Source organism: Heptranchias perlo, chromosome 7, assembly GCF_035084215.1.
Source record: "Heptranchias perlo isolate sHepPer1 chromosome 7, sHepPer1.hap1, whole genome shotgun sequence".
Classification (NCBI taxonomy): domain Eukaryota; kingdom Metazoa; phylum Chordata; class Chondrichthyes; order Hexanchiformes; family Hexanchidae; genus Heptranchias; species Heptranchias perlo.
This window is the reverse complement of record NC_090331.1, coordinates 5,453,571-5,479,119: the sequence shown is the minus strand read 5'-3', so window position 1 is coordinate 5,479,119 and position 25,549 is coordinate 5,453,571. Positions and strand designations below refer to the sequence as shown.

General features: G+C 51.3%; 1 protein-coding gene across 6 annotated transcripts in view; it reads left to right on the top strand.

Moving 5' to 3' along the window:
- Window positions 1-25,549, top strand: part of spega (striated muscle enriched protein kinase a) — a 347,514-nt gene that overhangs the window by 300,821 nt on the left and 21,144 nt on the right. For all 6 annotated transcript variants that reach the window (XM_067986976.1, XM_067986975.1, XM_067986974.1 and 3 more), the window contains 5 exons: window positions 4,093-4,236; window positions 13,077-13,193; window positions 15,899-16,066; window positions 18,564-18,686; window positions 19,544-19,711. In XM_067986976.1, the coding sequence (XP_067843077.1) occupies window positions 4,093-4,236; window positions 13,077-13,193; window positions 15,899-16,066; window positions 18,564-18,686; window positions 19,544-19,711 (720 nt within the window). The remainder of the gene's footprint in view (window positions 1-4,092; window positions 4,237-13,076; window positions 13,194-15,898; window positions 16,067-18,563; window positions 18,687-19,543; window positions 19,712-25,549) is intronic.

Below are 25,549 nucleotides of genomic sequence, written 5' to 3'. Positions count from 1 at the left end.
CCTCGTTTCCACTGGACTTCCGGCGAGTTAACGCCTGATGGAACGGGAGCAGCTCCGGGGAATTTCCAGGCCACTGGTCCCTTTCAGGGGGCACAAGCCAATACCCAAGTCTAGAAAGCTTGGACACAGCTCGGTAAAAGCCAATGCTCAGGGACACCCAAGTGTGCACAGGGGTAGTCCTGGTGTTCAACCAGCTAATAATGTGCAGCCCACCCTCACACAACGCTGATCGGCTTCCCACTACTTGTTCCACCAGGACCACATTGTCCCTTAAGGCATCAGCACCCAAGTGGGAACAATCCCGGCACCCAGAGACAGGTCCATCCCTCCAGGTCCCACTAATGAACCAAGCTGGCTGGTCAATCATCAACAGTACCCTGTGGGGTATTGCAATTCCTCCCCATTCTTCAAACTCCTCACCGTTCCTCCAACTCCTCACCATTCCTCCAACTCCTCACCGTTCCTCCAACTCCTCACCATTCCTCCAACTCCTCACCATTCCTCCAACTCCTCACCATTCCTCCAACTCCTCACCATTCCTCCAACTCCTCAACGTTCCACCAACTCCTCACCATTCCTCCAACTCCTCACCATTCCTCCAACTCCTCACCATTCCTCCAACTCCTCACCATTCCTCCAACTCCTCACCATTCCTCCAACTCCTCACCATTCCTCCAACTCCTCACCATTCCTCCAACTCCTCACCATTCCTCCAACTCCTCACCATTCCTCCAACTCCTCACCGTTCCTCCAACTCCTCACCATTCCTTCAACTCCTCACCGTTCCTCCAACTCCTCACCATTCCTCCAACTCCTCACCATTCTTCCAACTCCTCACCATTCCTCCAACTCCTCACCGTTCCTCCAACTCCTCACCATTCCTCCAACTCCTCACCATTCCTCCAACTCCTCACCGTTCCTCCAACTCCTCACCGTTCCTCCAACTCCTCACCATTCCTCCAACTCCTCACCATTCCTCCAACTCCTCACCATTCCTCCAACTCCTCACCATTCCTCCAACTCCTCACCATTCTTCCAACTCCTCACCGTTCCTCCAACTCCTCACCATTCCTCCAACTCCTCACCATTCCTCCAACTCCTCACCATTCCTCCAACTCCTCACCATTCCTCCAACTCCTCACCATTCCTCCAACTCCTCACCATTCCTCCAACTCCTCACCATTCCTTCAACTCCTCACCGTTCCTCCAACTCCTCACCATTCCTTCAACTCCTCACCATTCCTCCAACTCCTCACCGTTCCTCCAACTCCTCACCATTCCTCCAACTCCTCACCATTCCTCCAACTCCTCACCATTCTTCCAACTCCTCACCATTCCTCCAACTCCTCACCATTCTTCCAACTCCTCACCGTTCCTCCAACTCCTCACCATTCCTCCAACTCCTCACCATTCCTCCAACTCCTCACCATTCTTCCAACTCCTCACCATTCCTCCAACTCCTCACCATTCTTCCAACTCCTCACCATTCCTCCAACTCCTCACCATTCTTCCAACTCCTCACCATTCCTCCAACTCCTCACCATTCTTCCAACTCCTCACCATTCCTCCAACTCCTCACCATTCCTCCAACTCCTCACCATTCCTCCAACTCCTCACCATTCTTCCAACTCCTCACCGTTCCTCCAACTCCTCACCATTCCTCCAACTCCTCACCATTCCTCCAACTCCTCACCGTTCCTCCAACTCCTCACCATTCCTCCAACTCCTCACCATTCTTCCAACTCCTCACCATTCCTCCAACTCCTCACCATTCCTCCAACTCCTCACCATTCCTCCAACTCCTCACCATTCCTCCAACTCCTCACCATTCCTCCAACTCCTCACCATTCCTCCAACTCCTCACCGTTCCTCCAACTCCTCACCATTCCTCCAACTCCTCACCATTCCTCCAACTCCTCACCATTCCTCCAACTCCTCACCATTCCTCCAACTCCTCACCATTCCTCCAACTCCTCACCGTTCCTCCAACTCCTCACCGTTCCTCCAACTCCTCACCGTTCCTCCAACTCCTCACCATTCCTTCAACTCCTCACCATTCCTCCAACTCCTCACCATTCCTCCAACTCCTCACCGTTCCTCCAACTCCTCACCGTTCCTCCAACTCCTCACCGTTCCTCCAACTCCTCACCGTTCCTCCAACTCCTCACCGTTCCTCCAACTCCTCACCATTCCTCCAACTCCTCACCGTTCCTCCAACTCCTCACCGTTCCTCCAACTCCTCACCGTTCCTCCAACTCCTCACCGTTCCTCCAACTCCTAATGGCTCAGTGGGTAGCACTCTCGTCGCTGAGTCAGGAGGTTGTAAGTTCAAGTTCTCCTCCAGAGACTTGAGCACAAAATCTAGGCCGACACTCCCAATGCCGGTACTGAGGGAGTGTCGGAGGTGCCATCTTTCAGATGAGATGTTAAACCAAGGCTACATCTTCCCTCCCAGGTGGATGTAAAAGATCCCATGGCACTATTTGAAAGAAGTGCAGGGGAGTTCTCCCCGGTCTCCTAGCCAATATTTATCCCTCAACCAACATCACTAAAAAAAACAGATTATCTGGTCATTATCACTTTGCTGTTTGTGGGATCTTGCTGTGCGCAAATTGACTGCCACGTTTCCTACATTACAACAGTGACTACACTTCAAAGGTACTTCATTGGTTGTGAAAGGCGCTATATAAATGCAAGTTTCTTTCTTTAACTCCACACAATTCTTCCAATTGCCCAACGTCCCTCCAATCAACTACGAGATTTGTTTCTTGCATGTTTTTCTTGTGTTCATTAGATGTTGCCACCGATGGACAAGTATTGTGTACCAAGGGAGAGTACAATGAAATATTTTCACCATAGTGTGATGGCACCATAGTGTAAAGGCACCATAATGTGATTGCACCATTGTGTAATGGCACCATAGTGTGATTGCACCATTGTGTAATGGCACCATAGTGTATTGGGACCATAGTGTAATGGCACCATAGTGTATTGGCACCATTGTGTATTGGCACCATAGTGTGATGGCACCATAGTATGATGGCACCATTGTGTAATGGCACCATAGTGTATTGGCACCATTGTGTGATGGCACCATAGTGTGATGGCATCATTGTGTATTGGCACCATTGTGTAATGCCATTGTAATGGAACCATAGTGTGATGGCATCATTGTGTAATGGCACCATAGTGTGATGGCACCATAGTGTAATGGCACCATTGTGTAATGGCACCATAATGTGATGGCACCATAATGTGATGGCACCATTGTGTGATGGCACCATTGTGTGACGGCACCATAGTGTATTGGCACCATAGTGTATTGGCACCATTATGTGATGGCACCACAGTGTGATGGCACCATAGTGTATTGGCACCATAGTGTAATGGCACCATTGTGTGATGGCACCATAGTGTAATGGCACCATTGTGTGATGGCACCATAGTGTAATGGCACCATTGTGTAATGGCACCATAGTGTAATGGCACCATAGTGTGATGGCACCATTGTGTGATGGCACCATAGTGTGATGGCACCATAGTGTAATGGCACCATAGTGTAATGGCACCATTGTGTGATGGCACCATAGTGTAATGGCACCATTGTGTGATGGCACCATTGTGTGATGGCACCATTGTGTGATGGCACCAACCTGTAATGGCACCATTGTGTGATGGCACCATTGTGTGATGGCACCATTGTGTGATGGCACCATAGTGTGATGGCACCATAGTGTAATGGCACCATAGTGTAATGGCACCATTGTGTGATGGCACCATTGTGTGATGGCACCATTGTGTGATGGCACCATTGTGTGATGGCACCAACCTGTAATGGCACCATTGTGTGATGGCACCATTGTGTGATGGCACCATAGTGTGATGGATGGCACCATAGTGTGATGGCACCATAGTGTAATGGCACCATAGTGTGATGGCACCATAGTGTGATGGCACCATAGTGTAATGGCACCATTATGTAATGGCACCATAGTGTAATGGCACCATAGTGTGATGGCACTGGTGGCAGCAGAGCCAAAGGGTGGGTTTTTCTTCAGTCTAATTTAGTGACTTGTTTTTTTTTATCTGCAGCATCCACTCACGGAGAACGAAGATCACGGTGGGATCGATGGGGGTTCTCTCGAATGAGGAGAGACAAGGCAGTATCCCAACCCAATATCTCACTGGCTGTAGCCTCCGAAGACAGCTCAGTGCTGTACCACAGAAGTGCTTCAGGTACTGGAGAGGGTACAGGCAGAGGGATCGTTATTCCATTTCTGACCCGTGCTATAGCAGCCCGGGGAGTGTTTGATGGGACAGTGTAGAGGGAGCTTTACTCTGTATCTAACCCGTGCTCTACCTGCCCTGGGAGTGTTTGATGGGACAGTGTAGAGGCCTATTCTGTGGTGCTCAGGATTACCTGGATGCCTCTGTAATTTTTCCTCCCTTTTGTTTATATGTAAATACTTTGAGGAGGTTCCCTGAGGTTCTTCCAGTATTTATTTCTGCCACTGGATAGAAACATAGAAACATAGAAAATAGGAGCAAGAGTAGGTCATTCGGCCCTTCGGGCCTGCTCCTCCATTCAAAATGATCATGGCTGATCGTCGAACTCAGTACCCTGTTCCCGCTTTTTCCCCATATCCCTTGATCCCTTTAGCATTAAGAAATATATCTATCTCCTTCTTGAATACATCTAATGACTTGGCCTCCACTGCCTTCTGTGGTAAAGAATTCCACAGGTTCACCACCCTCTGAGTGAAGAAATTTCTCCTCATCTCGGTTCTAAATGGCATACCCCGTATCCTGAGACTGTGACCCCTGGTTCTGGACTTCCCAGCCATCGGGAACATCCTCCCTGCATCTAGTCTGTCTAGTCCTGTTAGAATTTTATATGTTTCGATGCGCTCATCTCTCATTCTTCTAAACTGTAGTGAATATAGGCCTAGTCGACCCAATCTCTCCTCATATGTCAGTCCTGCCATCCCAGGAATCAGTCTGGTAAACCTTCGTTGCACTCCCTCCATGGCAAGGACATCCTTCCTCAGATAAGGAGACCAAAACTGCACACAATACTCCAGATGTGGTCTCACCAAGGCCCTGTATAACTGCAGTAAGACATCCCTACTCCTGTACTCAAATCCTCTTGCAATGAAGGCCAACATACCATTCGCCTTCCTAACTGCTTGCTGCACCTGAATGCTCGCTTCCAGCGACTGGTGTACAAGGACACCCAGGTCTCGTTGCACCTCCCCTTTTCCCAATCTATCACCATTCAGATAATAATCTGCCTTTCTGTTTTTACAACCAAAGTGGATAACCTCACATTTACCCATATTATACTGCATATGCCATGTTCTTGCCCACTCACCCAACTTGTCTAAATCACATTGGAGCCTCTTTGCATCCTCCTCACAGCTCACATTCCACCCCAGCTTTGTGTCGTCTGCAAACTTGGAAATGTTACATTTAGTTCCCTCATCCAAATCATTGATATATATTGTGAATAGCTGGGGCCCAAGCACTGATCCCTGCGGTACCCCACTAGTCACTGCCTGCCACCTGGAAAAAGACTCGTTTATTCCTACTCTCTGTTTCCTGTCTGTCAACCAATTCTCAATCCATGCCAGTATATTCCCCCCAATCCCATGTGCTTTAATTTTGCACACTAACCTCTTGTGTGGGACCTTATCAAAAGCCTTCTGAAAATCCAAGTACACCACATCCACTGGTTCTCCCCTATCTATTCTACTAGTTACATCCTCAAAAAACTCCAGTAGATTTGTTAAGCATGATTTCCCTTTCATAAACCCATGCTGACTTTGGCCAATCCCATTAATGCCCTCTAAGTGTTCTGTCATCACATCCTTTATAATAGACTCAAGCATTTTCCCCACTACTGATATTAGGCTAACTGGTCTGTAATTCCCTGTTTTTTCTCTCCCTCCTTTTTTAAATAGTGGGGTTACATTTGCCACCCTCCAATCTGTAGGAACTGTTCCAGAGTCTATAGAATTTTGGAAGATGATCACCAATGCATCCACTATTTCCAGGGCCACTTCCTATCACGAGCAGGGCATAATGGGCGATGGAAACTGTGCAGGCTCATGGAGTCAGGACACTGCACAGTGTGTGGGGGATCAACACCAAAACCGACTGGCTGGGCCCAACACTCTGTTTCCATGTTATAATTTCGAAGTAATTATTTGAAACCAGCACATTTATGGGGAGCCAGAACATCGTTAGTACCGTGGCCTAATCCTCACACGGATCCTTTTAGTTTCAGAATCCTACGTCTCAGTGTCGGATCGGGGTATTTATTGCTTCGACTGTTTGTGTTGCCCTCTTGGAGAGGCAGGGCTTTTACCATTGTTCCCAGTGCATTGGGTTGTCTTGCTGCAGACCTGGAGCCTGCTTTTAAAGTTCCTGTCTATTAGTCCGTCCTTTTGGAGAACATCAAGTTTTCTCTTTAGTTCCTGTGCGTAGATTTGTCCTGTCGGAGAGAGTGGGTCTGTATTTTTAGTTCCTGTGCGTAGATTTGTCCTGTTGGAGAGACTGGGTCTGTATTTTTAGTTCCTGTGTGTAGATTTGTCCTGTTGGAGAGAGTGGGTCTGTATTTTTAGTTCCTGTGCGTAGATTTGTCCTGTTGGAGAGACTGGGTCTGTATTTTTAGTTCCTGTGTGTAGATTTGTCCTGTTGGAGAGAGTGGGTCTATATTTTTAGTTCCTGTGTGTAGATTTGTCCTGTCGGAGAGAGTGGGTCTGTGTTTTTAGTTCCTGTGCGTAGATTTGTCCTGTTGGAGAGAGTGGGTCTGTGTTTAAACACCCACTACCGGGTGCGTTCCTGGCGGGGGGGCCCCGAAAATCGGGAAAGCCCGGAGCGGGACCGGAGCCCGTCTCGAACCCGCGCACTTCCGGGTTCCCCACTGACACGCCGGCGTGCGCGCGCAGCCCCCGCTGGTGGGAATCCCGCAGGCAATTAAAGCCAGCGGGGTTCCACTTGACGCTATTTACTTTGCTTGTTCATGTCATTAACTGACCTGATTAAGGGATTATGTGAGGAGGGGTGGGATTTTACAGCAAACTGGGACTGTTTCCCACACTGGAGGAAACACTCCCAGTTCAAATGGACCTGTTGTAGCCATCAGCCTGTGGCAGCTGCAAAGGTCCATTTGACAGGTCGGTGGGGGAGACCCTCACCCATTGCAGGAGGCCACTCTGTCACTTGGGACAAAGTTTGGCCTCCACCACCCTCCTCCTGACAATCAAAGTCACCAATTTGCACACTTACCCCGTGGTCCGGAGACATGTACCTACCTTGTGGACCCCCTCAGATGTACATCTTCCGGATGGGGGCCGCCGTAGCTGCAGTCATGACCTCCTCGGAGGGCGAACATCATCACCAGCCTCGCCATCCACGCCGTCCACCTCTGACATGCAGAGCTCCACAACACAGTGCTGTGACACATCCACCTGTACAGCAGGAGGGAGGGCAACCGCAGAGAGAGATGCGTCGCAGGGGGCACTACCCTCACCACAGGGTCCACAGACCGAGGCTCAGCTTCCTGGACCTCTCTGAGCAGCAGTGCACACGGAGGCTCAGAGTCACTCGACATGTAGTCGTGGACATCTGCAGCCTCCTTCATGCCGAGCTGCTCCTGGCTGGCCCGAGCACCATCTTCTTACCTGTCGCTGTCAAAGTCACCACTGCCCTCAACAACTCCTCCTCCGCATCCTTCCAGGGTGCAACTGGGGACATCGCCGACGTCTCTCAGTCGTCTGCACAAAAGAGCCGTGCAAATACACCTACACCCACTCTGCTGTGACACAATGGGTGGCATCAGTTGTGGGCCTCAGGAAAGGGCATTATTGCACAAACCAGACAAGATTCGCAAAGACGTGGCAGTCGTGGTGCCAATATAATATGTAATGTGAGTTGGTCAGAAATTCAATATAAGTAACAACCATGACAAACCCTCAAACACCCTTGTGCATCCCCTTCATGCTCACGACACGTTTGCCTTACGCTTCCTACTGCACATATGTGATGCATGCCCTGTGGCTGCAGCACAGGTAGTGGCAGGTTGAGTGAGGCTGACCGTGAAAGAGATGCACGAGAGGGTGAGTATGGGATAGAGCCATGAGATTGTATGAGGATTGGGTTGAGTGGTAGTGGCGGGATGAGTACTGGCGAGGTGAGTAAGTGCAGGTAAGATGAGAATGAGGTTTGAGTGGGTGTGAGGGGTGATGTGACAGAGTAGTGTTGGCAGTGCAGAAGGAGATGTGGGGTGGGGGCGGTGATGTGGCAGACGGAGTGTAGGGGAATGAGTAAGTGTACTCACTGCGGCTGACCTACTGAGGTCATTGCAGCGCTTCCTGCACTGTATGCAGGTGGGCGATATGTTGGTGGTGCAGGTGACCTCCTCTGCCACCTCGAGCCAGGCCTTCATGGTGGCAGAGGCAGGCCGCTTCCTCCCGCCCGCTGGGAGGAAGATCTCTGTCCTCCCCCTCCTCCTCACCCCGTGTATTGATACCTGGAGTGAGGCATCATTAAACTGGGAGCAGCCTTCCCCCTGGGCTGCTCCATGCTGTGATTTTTTCTGTTTGTTGCAGCATCTGTCAGTGGAGGACTGCCCCTTTAAATAGAGCTCCTCCAGCTGACAGACCTTACTGCACATGCGCAGCCCGCCCGACGTGCAGATCAGCAGTGGGGAACCCGGAAGACCAGGTAAGTGGATCCAATTCTGCTGCGATCGCGCGGGGAGCTGACTGATTTCACCGGGCGCATTACCCACGCGCCCAATAGCCCCCCCGCCGCAAACCCGCAACCCTCCTAATATCGGGTCCAGTGGGTCTGTATTTTTTGTTCCTGTGCGTAGATTTGTCCTATTGGAGAGACTGGGTCTGTGTTTTTAGTTCCTCTGCGTAGATTTGCCCTATCGGAGAGACTGGGTCTGTGTTTTTAGTTCCTCTGCGTAGGTTTGTCCTGTTGGAGAGAGTGGGTCTGTGTTTTTAGTTCCCCAGCGTAAGTTTGTCCTGTTGGAGAGAGTGGGTCTGTATTTTTAGTTGCTGTGCGTCGGTTTCCTTGGTTAATAAGAACATAAGAAATAGGAGCAGGAGTAGGCCAATCGGCCCCTCGAGCCTGCTCCGCCATTCAATAAGATCATGGCTGATCTGATCCTGACCTCAAATCTAAATTCATGTCCAATTTCCTGCCCGCTCCCCGTAACCCCTAATTCCCTTTACTTCTAGGAAGCTGTCTATTTCTGTTTTAAATTTATTTAATGATGTAGCTTCCACAGCTTCCTGGGGCAGCAAATTCCACAGACCTACTACCCTCTGAGTGAAGAAGTTTCTCCTCATCTCAGTTTTGAAAGAGCAGTCCCTTATTCTAAGATTATGCCCCCTAGTTCTAGTTTCACCCATCCTTGGGAACATCCTTACCGCATCCACCCGATCAAGCCCCTTCACAATCTTATATGTTTCAATAAGATCGCCTCTCATTCTTCTGAACTCCAATGAATAGAGTCCCAATCTACTCAACCTCTCCTCATATGTCCACCCCCTCATCCCCGGGATTAACCGAGTGAACCTTCTTTGTACTGCCTCGAGAGCAAGTATGTCTTTTCTTAAGTATGGAGACCAAAACTGTATGCAGTATTCCAGGTGCGGTCTCACCAATACCTTATATAACTGCAACAATACCTCCCTGTTTTTATATTCTATCCCCCGAGCAATAAAAGCCAACATTCAGTTGGCCTTCTTGATCACCCGCTATACCTGCAAACTAACTTTTTGATTTTCTTGCACTCGGACCCCCAGATCCCTTTGTACTGCAGTACTTTCCAGTTGCTCGCCATTAAGATAATAACTCGCTCTCCGATTTTTCCTGCCATAGTGCATAACCTCACATTTTCCAATATTGTATTGCATCTGCCAAATCTCCGCCCACTCACCCAGCCTGTCTATATCCCCTTGTAGGTTTTTTATGTCCTCCTCACTCTCTACTTTCCCTCCCATCTTTGTATCATCTGCAAACTTTGATATGTTACACTCGGTCCCCTCCTCCAAATCGTTAATATAGATTGTAAAGAGTTGGGGACCCAGCACCGACCCCTGCGGAACACCACTGGCTACAGGTTGCCAGTCCGAGAATGTACTATTTATCTCAAATCTCTGCTTCCTGTTAGATAACCAATCCTCCACCCATGCCAGAATATTACCCCCAATCCAGTGATTCTTTATCTTGAGCAATAATCTTTTATGTGGCACCTTGTCGAATGCCTTCTGGAAGTCCAAATACACTACGTCCACTGGTTCCCCTTTATCCACCCTGTACGTTATATCCTCAAAGAACTCAAGCAAATTTGTCAGACATGACTTCCCCTTTGTAAAGCCATGCTGACTTTGTCCTATTAAATTATGTTTATCCAAATATTCTGCTACTGTCTCATTAATAATGGACTCCAAAATTTTACCCGCCACAGATGTTAGGCTAACTGGTCTATAATTTCCAGCCTTCTGCCTACTACCCTTTTTAAATAAGGGTGTTACATTGGCAGTTTTCCAATCTGCCGGGACCTTTGCCGAGTCCAGAGAATTTTGGAAAATTATTACCAAAGCATCCACAATCCCTACTGCCACTTCCTTCAAGACCCGAGGATGTAAGCCATCAGGTCCAGGGGATTTATCCGCCTTGAGTCCCATTATTTTACTGAGTACCAGTTCCTTAGTGATTTTAATCGTATTTAGCTCCTCCCCCCCTAGAGCCCCCTGTTTGTCCAGTGTTGGGATATTTTTAGTGTCCTCTACCGTAAAGACTGAAACAAAATATTTGTTCAGCATTTTTGCCATCTCCATATTTCCCACCATTAATTTCCCGGTCTCATCCTCTAAGGGACCTACGTTTGCCTTAGCCACCCTTTTTCTTTTTATATAACTGTAGAAACTCTTGCTATCTGTTTTTATATTTTTTGCTAATTTATTTTCATAATCTATCTTCCCTTTCTTAATCAATCCTTTCGTTACTTTTTGCTGTCTTTTGAAGACTTCCCAATCTTCTATCCTCCCACTAAGTTTGGCTACCTTATATGTCCTTGTTTTTAGTCGGATACTATCCTTAATTTCTTTACTTAGCCACGGATGGCTCTCATTTCTTTTACACCCTTTTTTCCCCAGTGGAATTTTTTTTTGAAAGTTGTAAAATAACTCCTTGAATGAACACCACTGCTCATGTACCGTCTTACCCTTTAATCTATTTTCCCAGTCCACTTTAATCAATTCCGCTCTCATACCATCATAGTCTCCTTTATTCAAGCTCAGTACGCTTGTTTGAGAACCAACCTTCTCACCCTCTAATTGGATATGGAATGTAACCATGTTATGGTCACTCATTCCAAGGGGATCCTTAACTAGGACATTATTAATTAATCCTGGCTCATTACACAGGACCAGGTCCAAGGTTGCTTGCCCCCTTGTTGGTTCAGTTACATACTGCTCAAGAAATCCATCCCTAATACACTCAATAAACTCTTCCTCAAGGCTGCCCTGCCCAATTTGATTTGTCCAGTTAATATGATAGTTAAAATCCCCATAATTATATCTGTTCCCTTATTACATGCCCCGACTATTTCCTGATTAATACTTCTTCCAGCAGAGTTGCAACTATTAGGAGGCCTATATACTACACCCACGAGTGTTTTTTGCCCCTTATTATTCCTTATCTCTACCCAAACTGTTTCATTATCCTGATCCTTTGTCCCAATATCTTTTCTCTATTACAGTGATTCCTTCCCTTATTAACATAGCCACCCCACCTCCCCTTCCTTCCTGCCTGTCCTTCCTGATTGTTAAATACCCTGGCATATTTAATTCCCAGTCGTTGTCACCCTGCAGCCATGTTTCTGTAATGGCCACAAGATCATACCCATACGTCGTTATTTGTGCCATTAACTCGTCCATCTTGTTACGAATGCTACGTGTGGGTCTGTATTTTTAGTTCCTGTGTGTCGGTTTCCTTGGTTGGAGAAAGTGGGTCTGTATTTTTAGTTCCTGTGCGTAGATTTGTCCTATTGGAGGGAGTGGGTCTGTATTTTTAGTTCCTGTGCGTAGATTTGTCCTATTGGAGAGAGTGGGTCTGTATTTTTAGTTCCTGTGCGTAGGTTTGTCCTGTTGGAGAGAGTGGGTCTGTATTTTTAGTTCCTGTGTGTTGATTTGTCCTGTCGGAGAGAGTGGGTCTGTATTTTTAGTTCCTGTGTGTAGGTTTCCTTGGTTGGAGAGTGTGGGTCTGTATTTTTAGTTCCTGTGCGTAGATTTGTCCTGTCGGAGAGTGTGGGTCTGTATTTTTAGTTCCTGTGCGTAGGTTTGTCCTGTTAGAGAGACTGCGTCTGTATTTTTAGTTCCTGTGCGTAGGTTTGTCCTGTTGGAGAGACTGGGTCTGTATTTTTAGTTCCTGTGCGTAGGTTTGTCCTGTTGGAGAGACTGCGTCTGTATTTTTAGTTCCTGTGCGTAGGTTTGTCCTGTTGGAGAGACTGCGTCTGTATTTTTAGTTCCTGTGCGTAGGTTTCCTTGGTTGGAGAGTGTGGGTCTGTATTTTTAGTTCCTGTGCGTAGATTTGTCCTGTCGGAGAGTGTGGGTCTGTATTTTTAGTTCCTGTGTGTAGGTTTCCTTGGTTGGAGAGTGTGGGTCTGTATTTTTAGTTCCTGTGCGTAGATTTGTCCTGTCGGAGAGTGTGGGTCTGTATTTTTAGTTCCTGTGCGTAGGTTTGTCCTGTTAGAGAGACTGCGTCTGTATTTTTAGTTCCTGTGCGTAGGTTTGTCCTGTTGGAGAGACTGGGTCTGTATTTTTAGTTCCTGTGCGTAGGTTTGTCCTGTTGGAGAGACTGCGTCTGTATTTTTAGTTCCTGTGCGTAGGTTTGTCCTGTTGGAGAGACTGCGTCTGTATTTTTAGTTCCTGTGCGTAGGTTTCCTTGGTTGGAGAGACTGGGTCTGTATTTTTAGTTCCTGTGCGTAGGTTCGTTCTGTCAGAAGGTGCAATTAACTGATGCTTGACAAGATTTCCTGTCGATTCTGTTCACAGATTTCCCGCCTGTCTTCCATGTTAAACTTAAAGATCAGATGTTGCTTGAAGGTGACCCCCTGACCCTCTGCAGTTTGCCAGCTGGAAGCCCGTCGCCAAATGTCACCTGGTTCAAAGGTCAGCTTTTGTTATTTGTTCATCTGACATCACCTCTCGATTTAGCTCCATGGTTCTCCGCTGGCACCGTGACGTCGCGCCCGCGGTCACCGTGACGTCGCGCCCGCGGTCACCGTGACGTCGCGCCCTCGGTCACCGTGACGTCGCGCCCGCGGTCACCGTGACGTCGCGCCCTCTGTCACCGTGACGTCGCGCCCTCGGTCACCGTGACGTCGCGCCCTCGGTCACCGTGACGTCAAACCCACTGTCCCTGTGACGTCGCGCCCTCGGTCACCGTGACGTCAAACCCGCTGTCTCCGTGACGTCAAACCCGCTGTCTCCGTGACGTCACACACTCTGTCGCCGTGACGTCACACAATCTGTCGCCGTGACGTCGCACCCTCTGTCGCCGTGATGTCGCACCCTCTGTCGCCGTGATGTCGCACCCTCTGTCACTGTGATGTCACATATTTTGTCACTGTGATGTCACACCCTCTTTCACTGTGATGTCACACCCTCTGTCACTGTGATGTCACATATTTTGTCACTGTGATGTCACACCCTCTTTCACTGTGATGTCACACCCTCTGTTACTGTGATGTCACCCATTTATCACTGTGATGTCACACACTGTCACTGTGATGTCACCCATTTATTACTGTGATGTCACACACTCTGTCACTGTGATGTCACCCATTTATCACTGTGATGTCACACACTCTGTCACTGTGATGTCACCCATTTATCACTGTGATGTCACACACTCTGTCACTGTGATGTCACCCATTTATCACTGTGATGTCACACACTCTGTCACTGTGATGTCATGCCCTGCTGCCACTGTGCCATTTCAAACACAAGCTCAGATGACAGAGGACATTCAGCTAATCACACTCGTCCTTCCATAGAAACCCACAGTAACCCCTATCACAACATTGGACCTCCCCTCTCCCTGCCCCTCTCCCCTCTCCCTGCCCCTCTCCCCTCTCCCTGCCCCTCTCCCCTCTCCCTGCCCCTCTCCCCTCTCCCTGCCCCTCTCCCCTCTCCCTGCCCCTCTCCCCTCTCCCTGCCCCTCTCCCCTCTCCCTGCCCCTCTCCCCTCTCCCTGCCCCTCTCCCCCTCCCTGCCCCTCTCCCCCTCTCTCTGCCCCCCTCTCTCTGCCCCCCTCTCCCTGCCCCCCTCTCTCTGCCCCCCTCTCCCTGCCCCCCTCTCCCTGCCCCCCTCTCCCTGCCCCCCTCTCCCTGCCCCCCTCTCCCTGCCCCCCTCTCTCTGCCCCCCTCTCCCTGCCCCCCTCTCCCTGCCCCCCTCTCCCTGCCCCCCTCTCCCTGCCCCCCTCTCCCTGCCCCCCTCTCCCTGCCCCCCTCTCCCTGCCCCCCTCTCTCTGCCCCCCTCTCTCTGCCCCCCTCTCTCTGCCCCCCTCTCCCTGCCCCCCTCTCCCTGCCCCCCTCTCCCTGCCCCCCTCTCCCTGCCCCCCTCTCCCTGCCCCCCTCTCCCTGCCCCCCTCTCCCTGCCCCCCTCTCCCTGCCCCCCTCTCCCTGCCCCCCTCTCCCTGCCCCCCTCTCCCTGCCCCCCTCTCCCTGCCCCCCTCTCCCTGCCCCCCTCTCCCTGCCCCCCTCTCCCTGCCCCCCTCTCCCTGCCCCCCTCCCTGCCCCTCTCCCTGCCCCCCTCCCTGCCCCCCTCTCCCTGCCCCCTCTCCCTGCCCCCTCTCCCTGCCCCCCTCTCCCTGCCCCCCTCTCCCTGCCCCCCTCTCCCTGCCCCTCTCCCTGCCCCTCTCCCTGCCCCCCTCTCCCTGCCCCCCTCTCCCTGCCCCCCTCTCTCTACCCCCCTCTCCCTGCCCCCTCTCCCTGCCCCCCTCTCCCTGCCCCCCTCTCCCTGCCCCCCTCTCCCTGCCCCCCTCTCCCTGCCCCCCTCTCTCTGCCCCCCTCTCCCTGCCCCCCTCTCTCTGCCCCCCTCTCTCTGCCCCCCTCTCTCTGCCCCCCTCTCCCTGCCCCCTCTCCCTGCCCCCTCTCCCTGCCCCCCTCTCCCTGCCCCCCTCTCCCTGCCCCCCTCTCCCTGCCCCCCTCTCCCTGCCCCCCTCTCCCTGCCCCCCTCTCCCTGCCCCCCTCTCCCTGCCCCCTCTCCCTGCCCCCCTCTCCCTGCCCCCCTCTCCCTGCCCCCCTCTCCCTGCCCCCCTCTCCCTGCCCCCCTCTCCCTGCCCCCCTCTCTCTGCCCCCCTCTCTCTGCCCCCCTCTCCCTGCCCCCCTCTCCCTGCCCCCCTCTCTCTGCCCCCCTCTCCCTGCCCCCCTCTCTCTGCCCCCCTCTCCCTGCCCCCCTCTCTCTGCCCCCCTCTCCCTGCCCCCCTCTCCCTGCCCCCCTCTCCCTGCCCCCCTCTCCCTGCCCCCCTCTCCCTGCCCCCCTCTCCCTGCCCCCCTCTCCCTGCCCCCCTCTCCCTGCCCCCCTCCCTGCCCCTCTCCCTGCCCCCTCTCCCTGCCCCCTCTCCCTGCCCCCCTCTCCCTGCCCCCCTCTCCCTGCCCCCCTCTCCCTGCCCCCCTCTCCCTGCCCCCCTCTCCATCACCGCCCCTGCCCCCCTCTCCCTGCCCCCCTCTCCCTGCCCCCCTCTCCCTGCCCCCCTCTCCATCACCGCCCCTGCCCCCCTCTCCCTGCCCCCCTCTCCCTGCCCCCCTCTCCATCACCGCCCCTGCCCTATCTCAGCTTTATCCACAGTTGTGCCTGTTTTTTCCCTTTCAGATCAGAGGCTCCTTGTTTCCGACGATCGGGTTAAAATCGTCTCCTGTCCCGACGGCCGGCAGCTGGTGACCATCCTGAAGACATCGAAAAAGGACGTTGGCATCTACGAGTGTGCAGCAACCAACCCGCTGGGCACGGCCAGCAGCTCCGGCACCGTGTCCCTGGCGCGTAAGTGCCCGGCAGGCGGGTGGGAATAATGACCACTTCTCAAACTCACTGGGCTTTCCCTGGATATTTGGTCCGTGTGATCTCCTGGGCTGGGTTCGATCGCCTGAGAGGGTGGGGGGGGGGGTCGGAGAAGAATTTTCTAGAGTATTTTCCCCTCGTTGGCCCTGGGGTTTTTCTCTGGTTTTTTTTTTGCTTCTCCCAGGAGATGAGATGGCCGTGGAGGGGGACCTTGGGGGGGGCTTCACAGGTACCGAAACCCTGACCAATAATCTCCTCCCTGACTCAGAGGCACTGAGGCCAACTGTAGTCCCGCCCCCACATCCCCGCCCCCACCCTACGGCTGTCCTGTCTGAGATCAGCTAACGTGGGGTCAGCAAACCTGGGGACACCCTGGTCTCGAGGGGTGGGGGGAAGGGCGGGAGGGGGAGGGTAAAGGGAAGGAGAGAGGGAGGGAGGGGGAGGGAGGGAGGAGGTGGGGAGGGAGGGAGGAGGTGGGGAGGGGAGGCGGTGGGGGGAGGGAGGTAGGGGCAGATTTGGGGAGGGCAGGGAGGGGTGGCGAGGTGGGGAAGGGATGGGAGAGGTGGCGAGGGGGTGAGGTGGGGGGAGGGCCAGTGCACTGTATGAAAACTTTGATCCTGTAGCTGTTAGAATCTCACTGCTTGATAACCAACTTCACCAACACATATAGACTTCAGGAGGACAGAGACAGACTGGTGAAATGGGCAGACACATGGCAGATAAAATTTAACACAGAGAGAGAAGTGTGAAGTGATGCATTTTGGTAGGAAGAATGAGGAGAGGCAATATAAACTAAATGGTCCAATTTTAAAGGGGGTGCAGGAACAGAGAGACCTGGGGGTGTATGTACACAAATCTTTGAAGGTGGCAGGACAAGTTGAGAAGGCTGTTAAAAAAGCAAATGGGATCCTGGGCTTTATTAATAGAGGCATAAAGTACAAAAACAAGGAAGTTATGCTAAACCTTTATAAAACACTGGTTGGGCCTCAGCTGGAGTATTGTGTCCAATTCTGGGCACCACACTTTAGGAAGGATGTCAAGGCCTTAGAGAGGGTGCAGAGGAGGTTTACTAGAATGGTACCAGGGATGAGGGACTTCAGTTATGTGGAGAGACTGGAGAAGCTGGGATTGTTCTCCTTCGAACAGAGAAGGTTAAGGGGAGATTTGATCGAGGTGTTCAAAATCATGAACGGTTTTGATAGAGTAAATAAGGAGAAACTGTTTCCAGTGGCAGGAGGGTCGGTAACCAGAGGACACAGATTTAAAATAATTGGCAAAAGAACCAGAGGGGAGATGAGGAGAAATGTTTACACAGCGAGTTGTTCTGATCTGGAATGCGCTGCCTGAAAGGGCGGTGGAAGCAGATTCAATAATAACTTTCAAAAAGGAATTGGATAAATACTTGAAGGGGAAAAATTTGCAGGGTTATGGGGAAAAGACGGGGGAGTGGGATTAATTGAACTGCTCCTTCAAAGAGCTAGCACAGACATGATGGGCCAAATGGCCTCCTTCTGTGCTGTATGATTCTATGACATAGTAAATATATCTATATATTAACCCCCTCCTTCCCACCCCCACCGACTCATCATTGTCATCATCATCAACCCCGCTTTCAAAAGGGAGCTGAATAAGAACTTGAAAAGAAAAAATTTGCAGGGCTACGGGGAAAGGGCGGAGGAGTGGGACTAGTTGGATTGCTCTTGCATAGAGCCAGCATGGATTTGATGGGCCAAATGGCCTCCTTCCGTGCTGTAACCTTTCTATGATTACAATGGAGATTTTATAAGTAATTGTCAAAACTGTACAACGGACCAATGATTGACTAACACGGGCACACGGGCAGGAATGGACAATCTTACCTTCTGGAAACAGATGTTGTGGGGGTGGGGGGGTTAATCTTAATTCTCAGGATATGGGCGTCGCTGGCAAGGCCGATATTTATTGCCCATCCCTAACTGCCCCTTGAGAATGTGGCGGTGGGCAAGTGAAGTCATTTTTTGAAGTGCACTCACTGTTATAAAGGAGGGAAATGCAGCAGCCAAGTCCCACAAACAGCAATATGATAAATGACCAGGTAATTTTAGTGATCAAAAGCAAAATACTGCAGATGCTGGAAATCTGAGTGATGAATATTGCCCAAGGCACCGGGGAGAACTACACCCTGCTCTTCTTTGGAACAGTAGCCAAGGGATCTTTTACATCCACCTGAGAGGGCAGATGGAGCCTCAGTTTAAGGCCTCATCCAAAAGACAGCGCCTCCGACAGTGTAGCACTCCCTCAGTACTGGCACTGGGACTGTTGGCCTCTGGAATGGGGACGTGAACCCTCTGACTCGGAGGTGAGCATGCTACCCACTGAGCCACGGGCATCCTGTTCAGTTGAGGAGAGGAACTGGGAGGCAGAAAAGGACGACTCTCTTCTGAACTCATTCCTTCCACCCAGCTCCAAACTTTAATCCGGCTCTTGGTCTGTTTCCCAGGTCTCCCTGGTCGACCTGGGCCCCCTGAGATACCTCAAAAATACAAGAACACGGCCCTCGTCCTCTGGAAACCAGCAGACACGCCAGGTCCTTGCAGCTACACACTGGAGCAGAAGCTCTGCGGTAAGGAGTCCAACCAGTAGAGAGGAGTATTGGAAGATGTCAAAGGGCATGAAGTTGGCCCATCGAAGCCCTGTCTGACCATTCTGCCAGCTTAGTACCGAACTGTGTTTTCATCACCAAGACCGTCTAATCTCACCACCGTAACATCGCCCGTCTCCGCCCCCTGCCTCAGCTCATCTGCTGCTGAAACCCTCATCCGTGCCTTTGTTACCTCCAGACTCGACTATTCCAATGTTCTCCCGGCCGGCCTCCCACCTTCCACCCTCCAGAAACTTGAGCTCATCCAAAATTCCTGCCGCCCTCGTATCCTAACTCGCACCAAGTCCCGTTCACCCATCACCCCCCGTGCTCGCTGACCTACGTTGGCTCCCGGTCCGGCAACTCCTCCATTTTAAAATTCTCATCCTTGTTTTCAAATCGTTCCATGGCCTCGCCCATCACCATCTCTGTTAGCTCCTCCAGCCCTGCAGCCCTCCGAGATCCTAAGCTCTGGAATTCCCTCCCTAAACCTTTGCTTCTCCACCTCTCCTCCTTTTCTGGCCTCTCGTCCATCCCCCACTTCCTTCGCCCCTCTATTGCGGCCGTGCCTCAAGCTGCCTAGGCTCTTAAGTTCTGGAATTCCCTCCCTTAAACCTCTCCACCTCTCTCTCCTCCTTTAAGACGCTCCTTAAAACCTACCTCTTTGACCAAGCCTTTGATCACCTGTCCTAATATCTCCTTATGTGGCTCGGTGACAGTTCTTGTCTGATTAACGATCGCGTGAAACACCTTGGGGACATTTTACCACATTAAAGGCGCTATATAAATGCACGTTGTTTTTTGTTCATCTAACGCAAATAATTTATTCCTTGTGACAGGAGAGGACACGTGGAAGATTATCTCCGCTGGGATCTCCGATTGTTTCTTCAATGCCACCGAGTTAGCAAGTGGCACCCTCAAGCTTCGAGTGGCTTGTGTCAACAAGGCTGGTCAGGGCCCTTACAGCCAAAGCTCAGAAAGGATCGTTATCGAGGACGCCAAACCGGGTACACGAGCGCGTGGTTTAAGGCGGTCAGCGATGGGGGGCGGGGGGGGGGGGCACGTGAAAGCTCCCTGCGGTGCGACGACATCTAATGTTCGCGGGCCGGGTCCAACATGGAGCCGTGTACCTCGCCCCACACGGCCCGAGATGGCACACAGCTCTCCCCCACTCCTCCATCGTGCATACCCCACCTTATGGGGATGGGTTGGGTTGATGATGCCAGGCAGCTTGCCATCAGCGGAGGGCAACCATCCACCTCCAGGGGGCACAGGTGTGTCCTAATTCACATTGGTTGAACGTTTCTTTCTCTGATGCAGATTAGCCTGACTATTCCGATGTTCTCCTGGCCGGCTTCCCATCTCCCACCCTCCGTAAACCCTGGCCGGCCTCCCATCTCCCACCCTCCGTAAACCCTGGCCGGCCTCCCATCTCCCACCCTCCGTAAACCCTGGCCGGCCTCCCATCTCCCACCCTCCGTAAACCCTGGCCGGCCTCCCATCTCCCACCCTCCCTAAACTTCAGCTCGTCCAAAACTCTGCTGCCCGTATCCTAACTCGCACCAAGTCCCGTTCACCCATCACCCCCCGTGCTCGCTGACCTACATCGGCTCCTGGTCTGGGAACACCTCGATTTTAAAATTCTCATCCTTGTTTTCAAATCCCTCCATGGCCTCACCCCCTCCCTATCTCTGTAACCCCCTCCAGCCCTACAACCCTCCAAGATCTCTGCGCTCCTCCAATTCTGGCCTCTTGCGTGTCCCTGATTTTCATCGCTCCACCATTGGCGGCCGTGCCTTCAGCTGCCTGTAAGATGTTCCGTTCCCTTCCGCCTCACACCAGTTCTTGGAACTCGGAATCACAAGAACAAAACTGCACGCGACAAACAGGCTTTGGGTCAACCCAAAACCCCAGTCCAAACCCTTCCATGATTTGACTGAAACTTACAATCACCCACATGGCCGGTCGTTACCGATGTTGATTGTAGTCCTGGACCTGGAGGTGACGGGTCTCTGTCCGTCTTCACCTGACTGCAGCCTCCACGTGCTGCTCTTGTACCTTCTTATAGAGTTCCAGTCACACAGGCCCCCACCTGGGCCTCATCCGTGGTTTCAGCGATCAATCTGTTGGATTGTTCGACATTCACACCTCTTCATCGGGCATCTCGGTGATTCAAAACTCCTTAGTTGTGCAGAGCTGTGAGGTCGAGAGACAACTCCTGATCTCCTCCCCGCTACCTGCACAGTATCAGGACAATGCGGGATTCCTCACTGTGACGGGCCCTCGGCTCACAGCATTGTTTAGGTTTGAAAGGCCTTCCGTTCTCGTCCAAGACGGAGCGTGGCTCAGAGGGCTCAGTTCGATTAGACATTGTCTCGATGTTAATGTGTCTTCGCCACGGCCTCATTGTTTGATGTAATTGAGTCTCTGAAACTGACCATGGGCTGGAGTCTCTTTGACTGGGACCTGGGATTAACTGTTTCATATCTCGCAGCCTGTTTCATGTCTTGTAGTTTTACAGTGTTTTTACAGTATTTTCCGTATTTGAAGTCTTACAGTGTCTAGGCCCAAAGCTCTGAATTCCCTCCCTAAACCTCTCCATCTCCACCTCTCTCTCCTCCTTTAAGACGCTCCTTAAAATCTACCTCTTTGACCAATTTTATGTTCACTTGTCCTAATATCTTCTTATGTGGCTCAATGTCAAATTTTGCTGATTTTTAAAAAATTCGTTCATGGGATGTGGGCGTCGCTGGCGAGGCCGGCATTTATTGCCCATCCCTAATTGCCCTTGAGAAGGTGGTGGTGAGCCACCTTCTTGAACCGCTGCAGTCCGTGTGGTGAAGGTTCTCCCACAGTGCTGTTAGGAAGGGAGTTCCAGGATTTTGACCCAGCGACGATGAAGGAACGGCGATATATTTCCAAGTCGGGATGGTGTGTGACTTGGAGGGGAACGTGCAGGTGGTGTTGTTCCCATGTGCCTGCTGCTCTTGTCCTTCTATGTGGTAGAGGTCGTGGGTTTGGGAGGTACTGTCGAAGAAGCCTTGGCGAGTTGATGCAGTGCATCCTGTGGATGGTACACACTGCAGCCACTGTGCGCCGGTGGTGAAGGGAGTGAATGTTTAGGGTGGTGGATGGGGTGCCAGTCAACCGGGCTGCTTTGTCCTGGATGGTGTCGAGCTTCTTGAGTGTTGTTGGAGCTTCACTCATCCAGGCAAGTGGAGAGTATTCCATCACACTCCTGACTTGTGCCTTGTAGATGGTGGAAAGGCTTTGGGGAGTCAGGAGGTGAGTCACTCGCAGCAGAATACCCAGCCTCTGACCTGCTCTTGTAGCCACAGTATTTATATGGCTGGTCCAGTTAAGTTTCTGATCAATGGTGACCCCCAGGATGTAGATGGTGGGGGATTCGGCGATGGTAATGCCGTTGAATGTCAAGGGGAGGTGGTTAGACTCTCTCTTGTTGGAGATGGTCATTGCCTGGCACTTGTCTGGCACGAATGTTACTTGCCACTTATCAGCCCAAGCCTGGATGTTGTCCAGGTCTTGCTGCATGCGGGCACGGACTGCTTCATTATCTGAGGGGTTGTGAATGGAACTGAACACTGTGCAATCATCAGCAAACATCCCCTTTTTTAACCTTGTGATGGAGGGAAGGTCATTGATGAAGCAGCTGAAGATGATTGGGCCTAGGACACTGCCCTGAGGAACTCCTGCAGCAATGTCTTGGGTCTGAGATGATTGGTCTACAACAACCACTACCATCTTCTTTGGGCTAGGTATGACTCCAGTCATTGGAGAGTTTTCCCCCTGATTCCCATTGGCTTCAATTTTACTTGGGCTCCTTGGTGCCACACTCGGTCAAATGTTGTCTTGATGTCAAGGGCAGTCACTCTCACCTCACCTCACCTTTTGCTGATAACACTCCAGTGAAGCGCCTTGGGACGTTTTACTATGTTAAAGGTGCTATATAAATGCAGGTGGTTGTTGTTGTTAAGAGGCTGTGATTTTCACACTCAACCTTTGCTTCCCAATCTACTCCAACCCTCTCAACTTAAATTCTTCTCAGTCATACATCGTCACAAGGTCGATTCCCTGCCCCACTTAAGAATTTTTTCTTGTATGATTCCCCAGTGCTCGTTTCTGCTACCCTGCCTGGAAGCCCATTCTGCGTGTTGGTCAATTCTTTTAGTAAAGAACAAATTGATATCAGACCCTTTCCCCAATTTGAACCCGTGCCACGCCCCTCTGTCATGCTTTAATTCCAGCCAGGAGTCACCAACTCTGGTGGGACGACCTCCTGCCTCCACCCTCCAGCCCTCGCCCCAGTCAAACAGCCTCCCCCCCTCCCTCCCCCATCTACAATATTTTTATAATTAATAAACAAAAGTGTTCAAAGAAAATGAAATAAAGAACACACCATTTTTTCTAAGGCCCCTATCTACGATTTATCTCCCCAATTACTGGCGACGGTGTCCCAGAGATTAACCCTGGAGACTCCAGGACAATCCTGGAGGGTTGGCGATGCTGGTTCCAGATTGATCTCCTCGATACCATTTAGAAACCGCTTCCAGGTGACCTCTCGGTCACATCTTTTTTTTGAGCAACTTTCTCCAATCCTCGCTCGTCGTTCACTGGGGTCTCGGGCGGTTGGGCGACAAGGTGAGTTGGAAACTCATTCCTGGGCCCCATTAACATATCGCCGCTCAACTGGGCAAGAAGATTTTTTTTTATTCGTTCATGGGATGTGGGCGTCGCTGGCGAGGCCGGCATTTATTGCCCATCCCTAATTGCCCTTGAGAAGGTGGTGGTGAGCCGCCTTCTTGAACCGCTGCAGTCCGTGTGGTGAAGGTTCTCCCACAGTGCTGTTAGGAAGGGAGTTCCAGGATTTTGACCCAGCGATGATGAAGGAACGGCGATATATTTCCAAGTCGGGATGGTGTGTGACTTGGAGGGGAACGTGCAGGTGGTGTTGTTCCCATGCACCTGCTGCCCTTGTCCTTCTAAGTGGTAGAGGTCGCGGGTTTGGGAGGTGCTGTCAAAGAAGCCTTGGCGAGTTGCAGGAAACAGAAATCCCAGGGTTGCCCTGGAGTCTCCCAGAGCTAAAGTCGGGGAGAAAAATTCGAATTGTGTTTTTAAAAAATTTTCTTTCAAAACTTTTGTTTACTAGTTGTAAAAATATCAGACGTAGGAAGAAAAGGCTGTTCGACTGACAGTGAAGAATCGTCCAATTGGATGTTGAAGGGACTGTTCACTTTCCGATTGGTGTAGGAAGGTGGGGCACGGTGAGGATGGACATGTTGGGCGACCAATGGCAGGAGTGTGAAGGCGGGGCGAACGGAGGCAGAAGGTCATGTGATGCCACCTGCAGGAATACGTCCAACCAGAGTTGGCGACCCCTACTCGACCCCTACTCTACCCCCAGCTGACACTCCCTCCTGCAGCACTTACTGTTTCTTTGGGGTTCCACTTGGAGGCGCTCCTGGGAGCGAAGTTCGGGCTTGAGGGTGGGGGGAGGTCCGGGGTAGGCAGGGGAGGGTCTAAACTTTCCCCATGGGGCCCGGAGGAGCATACCTGCGTCAAGAAAAGCGAAGAACATACTTTTCAGAGCCTCTTCACTTCCCGGTCCTCCTCTCACCTGGCGATAGGCCACAGTGACTTCCCGGCTCGGGTCGACGTTAAAATTGCAGTCGGGGGAATTTTAGCACAAACTGAAGACAGCAACTGCGACCTCCTGGTCTGTGTGGCTCAGTTACAAAGCCTTTACCAACTAGTTGTCAGCAGTGGCTCAGTGGTACTCCAGGCCGACCCTCCCACCGCCTGTACTGAGGGAGTGCTGCACTGTCGGAGGTGCCATTTTTCGGATGAGACGTTAAACCGAAGCTGCGTCTGCCCCTCCCAGGTGGACGTAAAAGATCCCATGGTACTATTCAAAGAAGAACAGGGGAGTTATAGAATCACAGATTGGTTACAGCACAGAAGGAGGCAATTCGGCCCATCGAGCCCGTGCCAGCTCTTTGTAAGAGCAATCCAGTTAGTCCCATTCTCCCGCTCTTTCCCCGTAGCCCTGCAAATTTTTCCCATTCAAGTATTTATCCAGTTCCCTTTTGAAAGCCAAAATTGAATCTGCCTCCACCACCCCCTCAGGCAGTGCATTCCAGATCCTGACCACTTGCTGCGTAAAAAAGTTTTTCCTCATGTCGCCTTTGGTTCTTTTGCCAATCACCTTAAATCTATGTCCTCTGGTTCTCAACCCTTCCACCAATGGGAACAGTTTCTCTTTATTTACTTTATCTAAACCTGTCATGATTTTGAATACTTCAATCAAATCTCCTCTTAACCTTCTCTACTCTAAGGAGAACAATCCCAGCTTCTCCAGTCTATCCATGTAACTGAGGTCCCTCATCCCTGGAATCATTCTGCATCCTAAGGCCTTCCCATCCTTCCTCAAGTGCGGTGCCCAGAACTGGACACAATATTCCAGTTGTGGTCGAACCAGTGTTTTATAAAGGTTCATCATGAATTCCTTGCTTTTGTGCTCAATGCCTCTATTTATAAAGCCCAGGATCCCGTATGCTTTTTTAACCACTTTCTCAACCTGCCCTGCCACCTTCAAAGATTTGTGCACATATACCCCCAGATCTCTCTGTTCCTGCATCCTCTTTAGAATTGTACCCTTTAGTTTATATTTCCTCTCCTCGTTCTTCCTGCCAAAATATCTCATTTTGCATTTTTCTGCGTTAAATTTCATCTGCCACATGTCCGCCCATTCCACCAGCCTGTCTATATCCTCATGATGGTTAAAAAGTTAAAAACTGTGGATGTCCAAAGGGACTTAGGGGTTCAGG